Source organism: Tursiops truncatus, chromosome 16 (genome assembly GCF_011762595.2).
Source record: "Tursiops truncatus isolate mTurTru1 chromosome 16, mTurTru1.mat.Y, whole genome shotgun sequence".
Lineage (NCBI taxonomy): Eukaryota > Metazoa > Chordata > Mammalia > Artiodactyla > Delphinidae > Tursiops > Tursiops truncatus.
The window spans coordinates 24,888,827-24,898,965 of record NC_047049.1 but is presented as its reverse complement, the minus strand read 5'-3'; the positions used below and the strand labels follow the sequence as shown (position 1 = coordinate 24,898,965).

At 54.4% G+C, this 10,139-nt stretch overlaps 1 protein-coding gene across 10 annotated transcripts in view; it reads right to left on the bottom strand.

The window, feature by feature from the left end:
• The window catches only part of SH3PXD2A (SH3 and PX domains 2A), a 240,037-nt gene that overhangs the window by 10,211 nt on the left and 219,687 nt on the right, over positions 1-10,139 (bottom strand). For all 10 annotated transcript variants that reach the window (XR_004522555.2, XM_033842081.2, XM_033842084.2 and 7 more), the window contains 4 exons: positions 9,365-9,482; positions 5,399-5,736; positions 4,251-4,300; positions 1,474-1,593 (listed from right to left, as the gene is read on the bottom strand). Coding sequence is in view for 9 of the 10 variants with exons in the window: in XM_033842081.2 (XP_033697972.1) it covers positions 1,474-1,593; positions 4,251-4,300; positions 5,399-5,736; positions 9,365-9,482 (626 nt within the window). In the remaining variant the exon portion in view is untranslated. The remainder of the gene's footprint in view (positions 1-1,473; positions 1,594-4,250; positions 4,301-5,398; positions 5,737-9,364; positions 9,483-10,139) is intronic.

Sequence of the window (10,139 nt, the reverse complement as noted above, 5' to 3'; positions counted from 1 at the left end):
TCATTTCCCTGTTACTATAAACTCGTTCAAGGAGCTTCTTTCTTAACTGCTATTTGAGACTGGAGAAAGCCCAGGAGTGTGGTTGCTGGCTGTACTGAGGTCCGTTTGGATCGGGGAATACGAATGGAAGAGGCAGTTGTCCTCCCATGTGCGCAGGTTCCGCATCCCTGGATGTGGAGGGCCAACTGCACTACGATTTTATGTAAGGGCCTTGAGCATCCCAGGATTTGGGTGTCCATTGGGGGTCATGGAACCAACGCCCCATGGACCCCGAGGAACAACTGTAATTTTGAATTGTGGAACACTGCTGGAGGAGGAGGTCCCAGGGAGGGGAAGGGAAGCTTGAAAGCACCGGCACTGGGGGAAGAGGGGCAAGGAAGGAAGGGAGGATAGAGACCACCAAAGGCAAGGTCTGCCTGAGGCCAGCCCTCTGCAGCCCCCGCCCTGCCTTGGGTGCTATATTCCGTCCTTCACTCTGCCCATTCCATACTCAAAATGCATACGTGGGTAGATCCTAGGTATGTCAGTTCTCTTACATTATGAGCTTCATAGGCTCTTCTGGAAGCATAAGCACCACTGAGAGAATGATTTCTCTTAGAAATTTAGTTCTAAGTTCCAGGCATGTGGTTTAAAACATTCACATTGGGGGCATCACCTCTTCAATGGGCAGAAACTGCCCAGTTACTCTTCTGATGGTTTTACAGGTATTAATTGGACTTAACTCCATTACTACACAGAGCCACTCAAGTGAAAGATCTGAGTCACAGATCTTCTCTGGTCCCTGGAGTGCCATGTTCAGCGCTGGCCACAAAGTGGGGTTTCATAAATGCTAGGAGACCGGCTGGGAGGGAGCAGGAGAGGGTCTGCTACCCACTTGCAGAGAGAAATCATCAGAACCTGGGGGAGAAGGGACTGCATCGAATGTCAGAGGTGCCTGTGGTGTGGATGTGGCCAGAGTGCCTTACTCCGGCTGCCTGGACCACATTCTCCCAACAGCAGCACTTCCTAATATGGGTCTTGTGGAACCCTGGCCCCCAGGAGCTCCTGGGAGAGGAATCTAGGTGATACTGCCTATTCCAGTCCCCTCTTAGAGACACACAGTGACACCCCCATATCTAGGCTCTGAGAAGTTCTGCAACTAAAACAACAAAGCTGGTTGGGTTTTGTTTAACTCACTGTCCTCCAAACTCAACCCCAGAGGCCCTTTGTTTCAAAGTGTCCCCATCACGAGCTCCTATAATATGCTTTGGGAAACGCTGCTGTGACGGCAGCTGGGTGGAGACAGGAGCCGTGGGTTCTAGTCCTGGCTGTGGCACTTACTGGCTTTAGGCAAATTCTAATCCCTGTGGGTTCTGTTTCTGCACCTTTCCTGCTCGCCCCTCAGGAATGTCGCCAGCAAGACATAAATGGGAAACACGGGGGGTATCTGACCATCATGAATTATAACCCTCAGCCCCATGGCCCAAGGCTCACCTCTGCCTTCTGTCCGCCTCGAAAACTGATCCCATCAGAAATGCACGACTGGAATTCGGCAATGGTGTAGTACTCCACCTCAACAGAAGGGGGCTCTGGCGGCTTAGGCAGCTGGAACCCCTGAGGCAGAGAAGGACTGAAGTCAGCGAGGCTCACCTGATCAGAACCGTAACTGAGGTGAGTGTGGCGGCTACACCAGGTGGAGAGCAGCTGACCTGAGGATGTATCAATCACCTGAGTCTCAGGGTGGCTCACCAAGAGACCACTCTCCTGATCAGGCTAAGAACACCTAGGATTCGCTTGAGACTTGTCTGAGCTATGAAAATGATCATCTAAGTAAATTTCCACCCTTACATCTTTGGAATCCAGTTTTCAGAAGCCTCAACAGCTAGGTCCCAAAACAAAAGTCAAAAAGCGGAGAAATTGTTGTAACAAAGCCCGTGCACACTGCCCCCTGGGAGAGGAGAGCCATGTCCTTGAGTCTCAGGTGAAGGGCCACCGGGGTGACACCTGACTGCAGAGGTGGGGTGGGTGTAAGGGGGTGTGGGGTTGGTCAGAAAACCCCTTGGTCTGTCATCGTGATGATGCCAAATGGTTAGGCAAGCACGGAATACACTCAGGATCCTTTGCTCTGGGGTTGGGTAGAACGCGCTGGGCAGCCTAAATGCTTCCTAGATGCTGGCGTGTCGATAACTAAGCCTGACATGCAAGCAAATGTAGAATACAGCCACAGCCCATGAGCTGTGAGCCTCATTCATTCACTTGACAAATGTTTGTTGTGTGTCTACTGGGTGCCAGACTCTGGTCCAAGGCACCAGGCATGCAAGAGTGAACCAAAGGGACAGGACAACCCCCTTGCCCTCGTGGAGAGGACATTCCAGCTTCAGCCAGTCTCTACTCCAGCCAACATGGCCTTGGCGCCTCCCCATCACTCCCAATATGGCCTGGTATCAAACAAAGGAGTTAAAATAAAACAATCTTATAAAAAAGGTACACGTGTTTGGGAGGCTGGGGGGGGGGGGAAGCAGCTACAGTGTAGCAGGAAGACCTCAAAAGGTCTCTGCCTGCAGGTGGACGCATGTGGGCTCCAGTCCCAGCTCAGCAATTCACCAGTTGCGTGGCCCTGGGCAAGGCCCTTGCTCTCTCTGAGCCTCAGTTTCCTCATCTGTAAAATGGAACTAATAACAGGGCCATGAGATAATGAACATAACTTCTGGTCCAGCCAGCGGCACAGGAAAAGCTCTATAAACATAAGCTGAAGCCGAACGCTCTTCCTGAAACGCCATCCTATTCCTCTTACCCTGCCTCGTCCTTCAAGGCTCAGCATGTTCTAATCCTGCCAGTCACAGCTGAGCTGCCTCAGGTCAGAGTGAGTGAAGGGTGCGGGGGAGGCTGGTTTTGAGGGACCAGGTCAACTTTCCCTGCCCTGGTGGCTGGCTCTGCAGCCGTGCATGCGCACAGAGGTGGCCCAGGTCCCGGCCCTGCCTGGACCCCCGCGGCCAGGTGGGAGTCGGACGGACCTAGCCGGAAAGAGCAGCTCTGCCCTAGCAAGCCCTGCTTTTGGCAGGTGTGGAAAGAATTACCCCATTCTTGCCAAAATCAAGTCTGCCTGAAAATAATTAGCTGGGGCTGAGAGAGATGAGGGGAGGGGAGAACTCGTTCAGTTGTGTAAAATGGGAGGAGAAACAAGATAGAAAACTCCAGTGGGGCTGACGGCCAGGGCCAGGACGGTCCCATCTCCAGGGGCCAAATCTTCAAAAATCCTGTTTAGGGAAGGCCAACTCTTCCAGTGACGGCCGCTGTCCACCCCCCTGGGGCGGATGTCACTGACCACAGTAAATCTTGCGGCTAAGCCCAGATGTGACTGCAGAATCCTTGTCCACACATAGTGCACAGAGAGCTGACAGAGGAAGTGGAAAGTCGATGGCCAGCCCTCTGCATACACCATCTCATCCCATCCTTACAACAGCCCTAGGAGATGGCTGGCACTGTCCCCCTCTTATAAATAAGGAAACTGAGGCCTCTGGAGGGTAAGCAACCTGGCCAGGGGCTTGCTGTTTCTCAGTGTCAGAAACGGAGTATGAATCCATGCCTGGCAGGCCTGAAGCCCCATTCTTTGCACTGCATCCCACTGCCCCAGATGACAGTTCTTGGTTCTAGGGCTCTCGGTCTGCCACCTCTCACCCAAAGCCCCAGCACCCTGAGTGCACATCCACCTCCGTGGCGGTCTGGATGCCAGGAAACCTCACCTACAGGCGCCACAGACCCCAGCAGCACTGAGCCTCTTTGAGCTTCAGCATAAACAAGTCCCTGCCATTTACCACCCTCCTCCCCGGAGAAGATGCTCACTGGTCTGCCCTGTGCCCTCCCAGGTTCTGGCATCCACTGGGCACTCCCGGGCAAGGAAGGCAAAGCTGAAAGTCTTCCAGGCTCACATGGACAGCAGCCCTATTTCCCACCCCTGGCAATGCCCCGGCTGGACACTCTCGCCAGCCAGTCTAAATGTTTATGTCTGCCAGTGCCGTGGCTGGGATGGATTTATTTAGCTTTAGAGTGCAGTGTGTTTTCGATTAAAAACTGTCCAGCTAGGCCCCAGGAAGGCTGGGTTCCCCAGGCTTCCCTCCCTGCCTCCAGCCCCACAAAGCTGGAAGCTCCAGCATGGCCCTGGGGAAGCCCTGGACCAACAGACTCTGCACTGAGACAGCCAATTACTGGGAGCTGCTACGGGGCACCCAGGAAAGGGAATGAGAAAGAGAGAAGAAACTGAGCACACATACCAAGCTGGACTCTCTGCGAGGTGGAGGCCTTGTCCTGAGGTTCGGGGAGCCTAGAAGAAGAAACAGGGCTTCAGAAATCGCAGCCAGACACAGTGCCTTCCCTCCCTTCCCTGGGTGTGATCTCCTGATGCTGGGAAGTTCCCGCTCTTTTCCCACATTTATGAGGAACCCATGCTCTCGGTCACCACAGGCACGAGAGCTGGGCTTCTTCAGTGGAAGTGAGAGATCTTTAAGCTTCCTTAGCTGTGTTTCAAGGGGATCCGTGAACCCCCTAAAATGATGTGCACAATTTCAAAATGTACAGACAGAGGGGCTTTTTTCAGGGGAAAGGGTAGATAGCTTTATCAGATTTCCAAATTTAGGAGAAGAGACCATGTCTGTTTTTTGCTCACTACCAAATCCTTGGAAGCTAGCACAGCGCTAGGCAAGAGGAAGTACCCCCAAAACAGCTCCCGACTGGCTGCTCAGAAGGTTTCAGGCATAAAGCTAATGTAAGCTCAGAACCAAACTAAAACACAGCTTTCCTCCAGATTTTAAGAATGGCTGGACATAAACAGAAGCTGGTCTCATAATACAGAACAGTTTAACCCTCAATCCGCAGGCATCCTTGCCCCAGAGATGCTAGAGATCTGGAGGGGCCGGCAGCTGGGTTTCTCCTGTACGAAAGGAGGAGATTCCGGAAGGATGCTGCTTAAAAGTGCTTGTGGAGGGAGGTACAGTCACCCTTCCGAGTGTCTTAGATTTCCGGTAACTGGAGGAAGACGACAGGGAGGAAGGGGTAAGGCTCAGCAAGATGATCTACAGGCTGTCACTCATAGAGCAGCCTTGCACTCTGAGATGTGAGATGTGAGCACCCATCTCACAGCCCAGGTGACCTATCTGCAGAGTGACCGTTCGTGATGCTACCAGCTTACGTATGCATGCAATTTATCTCGGAGGAGTGGAAGGAATTGCCTTGTCCATGCTTGTGATTAGCATAAGACAAGCTGGCAAAGCGAGCCTGGGGTCAGGGGTCAGCCTACATCTCAGGAACAGAATAATATGGGGATCCTGCACACACCCCGACCCCCCTTAGGCTTTCCTTGCACCTCACGCCCCTTCTCTAAAGAGCTGTGCGGCAAGGACCCGGGGATCAGCGAGGTTCTTACTGATCTGGGCCCTCTGAGGGGCAATCCTGGCCACGGCTGGGGAGCCCTGGGCCAGCTTGGAGACGGTCCTCTCGGGGACACCCAGGGCGCTGCCGTTGGAAGCATTGCAGAGGATGGGCAGGCTGATCTCCTTCTTGGTGATGGGGGCCTCTGGGGCCTCGCCTTCAGCTGGGGTGGTCTCCTTGTCCCCGGACGCCTTTTTGTTCAGCAGGTTGCTGATCTCCATGATGTTCCCGATGATCTCCACTGGGCCTGCCAGATTCTTCTTCCGTGCTGGCAGGTCATCCTTGGCTTTCTTCAGGTAGGATGCTGGTGCCCAGCCCTCTTTGCCCAGGTATCTGCAGGGAGGAGTGGGACATGGCATCATGAGAGCACCCTGTCCAGGCCCCAGTCTCCATCGGGCCTTGCCCAGCTGAGCTTTCTCTGCTGCGCTCTGTAAGACACTTGGCAAAGCCACTACTCTGGAGAGAACCGGAACGAGGGCCAGTGGAAAGACATCGGGAACACCACTGCTTCCTCTCTGTCTCCTAGTTCTTTGCCTGATCCCTCTTGGTGCGGGCTCTCATTGTTTGCAACGTCGGGCAGACATGGGACATTGAGATGAGAAGATTCCTCAGATTTGGGGTTGCCTAAAAGGTAGACTTTGCAATGGCCTACAAGCTCACCACAGCAGAGGGCAATTCTAGAGATAAGAAATGAGAAGGTGTATAGAGTTAAATGCCCAGTCAGAAAGGGAAGTATGATCAGAGAGGTGAAGAGGCAGCATAGGTGAGGGTTAGGAAACCCGAGTTCTGGCCTATGGTACTTCGGACAAGTCCCTACCCTGGAGCTCAATATTTTCTCTTCTGCAAAATGCTGGGATAGAGTAGCTGTAAACATTTATCCAGAAGGATAGACATATTGAGACCAACTAGGAAGACGTGTATAAAGAGTGAGTGGCCAAGTGGGAGAAGTGTCGGCACCACTGCAGGAGGAGCAGACGGATCAAGTTCACAGAACAAGTCCACAGACAGACCAACGCTAAAGGTGACGTTTCAAAGCAGTGGGGTCAGGATGGCTTATTCAGTGAGTGATCTGGGGATGACTGATGATCCAGTTAGGAAAAACAAGTGAGACTCTGGCCTTACAACCGTATAGCAAACTTAAAAACGCAAGTCGTGAATATTTGCTTAATCTTGGGGGCTGAGAAAATCTTTCTAAGTGGAACTCCAAAGGCAGAAACCATAAATGAAACGACTAAATAAAGCACGTGACTGGATAAAATTAAAGCCTTTGGTGTGGCAGAACGAAAACAAAACGAAACAAAACCCCAAACCCATAAACAGAGCAAAAGGCAAATGACGGGGCCGACTTAATTTCAGGGGATTTGCTGACTTCTGAAAACAAGTTTTTCCCTTTTTCCCTCATGGTGTTGAGCTCCTACCCAAACCCACTGAGAACTTACTTCCTGGTCCAGCAATTCCTGGCCAATGCCCTGCAGTCTGGGGTGCAATGTCCCCGCCTGCTCCCTGGGACACATCTGGCTCCCTGGAATGGCTCCTCCATGCCAGATGTCTGATAATCCCCGGCCCCCCTGCCTCCCTGATCTGACCTTGTTCTTGGGGGCTCATTAGGTAGGAGGAAAGGAAATGTGAAAGTTCAAGTTTCTAACGTGTTTGAGCTTTGCTGGAAAGTTCAGGTAGGAGGTGGCTTCCTACGTTCACGTCACATGACTGTGCAGGCAGGCTGACCCAAGCTCAACCGTCTATCCCCGTTTTGGGGCTTGGAAGGCAGACATCAGTGAACAAACGGATGGAAGTCAGGGAGCTGGCAGACAGAAGCACAGAATTTCAGGGCTGGATGGAAGCAACTAGTAAAGATACCTAATCTTACATACACCAACAACCAAGGCTCAGAAAAGCAAAGCAAGTAGCAGAGGGTCACACGGCTAGCTTTTGGCAGCATCTGGCCCAGAACTTGGTGCCCTTCATCTTGTAAGAAAGATGAGGAACCTGCCAGCCACTGGGAGCACCTGTGCGGAGATGGGGCGCGAGGTCTCCTGGGAGTGATGGTCAGGACTGTGCACTGTCCTGAGGGCTCCCATTCTAAACCCTGATGTGCTCCTTCCATGTTACATGGATAAAATTAGATTCCAGGCAGGGAGATGCAAGTGAATCAGGAGAGGCTGTGTGTGTTTGGGTCCAACTCTGCTCACATCTGCTTTCCAGCTCTGGAGCACGGAATGACTCCAGAGGGAAGCAAACTGGAAAAGGAGGATGGGGAGAGAGGGAGGCCACGTGTGTGTGTGTGCGTGTGTGCGTGTGCGTGTGCGTGTGTGTGTGTGTGTGTGTGTGTGTGTGTGTGTGTGTGTGTTTGGCGGGGGGTGGGGTGGGTGTGGGTGGAGAAGAAAGACAGGAAGTAAGGATCAACACAGAGCCTGGGATGCTGGGAAAAGGCATATTTAAGGGGGTGTCTGGCAGCCTTCTTAAGGTGGAACCTTTTCAGCAGGGTTTTTTCAGTTGCAGCTCCCACTGGCTGAATGGCCAGGCCATGGGGACAAGAGCTGACTAGATGGAACCAACTCAGAGTGATTTTATTGGTTATTTTAGAAAACTAAAACACCCAGCAGCCTTGTAGAAAACCTCTGGGTGAGTGGTTTAGGTTAGCAGCCTGCCAGAATGTTCACTGGCCTTCCCACGCAGACTCGTGGTGGCTGGATTGTGGGCTTGGCTCTAGTTTCCATTGTTTAGAGAACATCAAAGCCTAGGGGTAGTGGATTTGGGCAAACACGCCCAGGCACACACAGTCCTGTCCCACCTAACGGGACAGAAAGGGACACCTCAGCCCGCTGACTGGTGTGCACAGGGCCGGGGGCAGGGGCGCTATGTCCTGGCAGGTCACTCTAAGGTTCAATCCCATGTGGCCAACGACCTTCATCCTACCCGTCAGCACAGACCAATCTGAACACCTTGTGGCATGCTGTGTTCTGAGCAACTGTCTTGTGAGTGCCCCCGCCGCCTCGGCCATCTGTGCCCTCGGTGGGGGACAGCTCAGAACACGCATCCTACCCACAGTGGGTCTGGGGTTCCCAGGTGTGGTGGGCTGGGGAGGCGGTCCCCAGAGCCCATGACAGGGACTCTCTGTCATCCGGCTTACAGGCAGAGAAGAGAAACTGGGCAAAATCATCACAGCGGAGCTGCTTCTGAAGGACCCAGGAACACTTCCTGGAAACAAGCCCCTCCTGCGGGGGGTGCTAGCCGGCCTGGGAGCCCCAGGGCAGAGGGGTCTGGGGGGCAGGACCTGGTAGGGGAGAGGTGAGTGAAACCCACAGGGTTTAGTTTGCTTCCAGGAGTATCAGGAAGCTGCCCACTCCCCTACTCACACCCCCGGATGGGTTTCTCAGCTGGGAAGTGTGATTAGGCCCAAGGAGAGTGAAGGGCAGAGCAAGAGGCCTCTGAACTAGGCCTGTGCTCAGGCCAGACTTCCGCCCCAGCTCTCTCAGCCACGGAAGCCAGCCCTGCGGAGCGGAACAGCCCGGGCCCGAGCCTGCATCTGTGGGCAGCAGGGGCCGCCTGCTGGGACCTCGGCAAGGCCCGTGGACGCCAGCACTGCAGGCGGCCCGAGCTGCAGAGCACGCCAAGCAGCCACGGTCGGACACGGAAACCCAAATTCAGATGTGCTGGACCCTCTGACGGCTGCACGGGAAGGGACTGCACCACTGCCTGCGAGCCGAGCCAGGGCCCCTGTGCGCCGCTGGCTGTGGCTCAGCCTCCGCCTTATGTGTCCCGGGAGGGTGTGTGCAAGAGGAGCGCTCTCTGTCACGGCCGCTCAGCCTCGCGGTACTGAAGCCGTCAAGCCAGGCCGTGGGTGCACAGCTGCTGTCAGGATTGACCTGCCAGCTGGTGCCCTCAGCCACTCTGCTGCCCAGGGCCAGCCTGGGGGCCGGGGTGGCAGAGGGGCACCTTGCTCCTCTGCTGGGGCTCTTACCTGATGTACCACCAGCCCTCCAGATTCTTCCGGATCACCTCCACGGTGACGCCCTTCTCAAAGCCAATCTCGTCCTTGCTTTGGCTGGTGTAAGGCTGCACAGTGACATACTTCTCCTCTGTGGGTGGTGGGTGAGGCGAGAAAGCACAGCTATTTGAGGACGGGGTACAGGTCCTTTGTCCAGCCTCCTTCTCCCCCTGGCCTGGCCTCACTTAGTTGGTGGCCAAGGTGTACTGCATCAACCTCTGGCTTTTCCAGCAAAGGGAAGAGAAGGGAGCAGGCCTCACAGCTGTGCCCTGCATGTGCCAAAGCTGGCCAGGGCCCCAGGTGGCCTTGCAAGCCCCAGGCAACATAGAGCTGGCTCTCCCAGCCTCCCAGTCCCATAACTGCAGACAGGCTGCCGGGGCCTGGAGTCCTCAGGGTCCCAGAAACTCCCTGGGCTGAGGGCAGGGCCATGAGGAACCTGGCCCTCCTGGGGCCCGAGTCAGGGAGTCTGAGAACAAACCCAGGTGTCCCCTCAATGCCTGGAGGCCTCAAGGCAAGCCCTCTCCTTCCTGAACATGCCATGCGTCCATCTATGCCCCAGACCTGCTCTCTCAGCCTGTCTCCCACCTCAAACCCTTAAACCCCTCCTCTGCCCAACCTTCTGACAGCTCCAGGGACACCTCAGCCTCCCCTGACCACTCATCTGCTCGCCTGATCACATAACTTCCCTGAGAGGATGCTATGGGCATGGTTATGTGCCCTGTTAAGGGTCCAGGGGCCAAATGAGCAG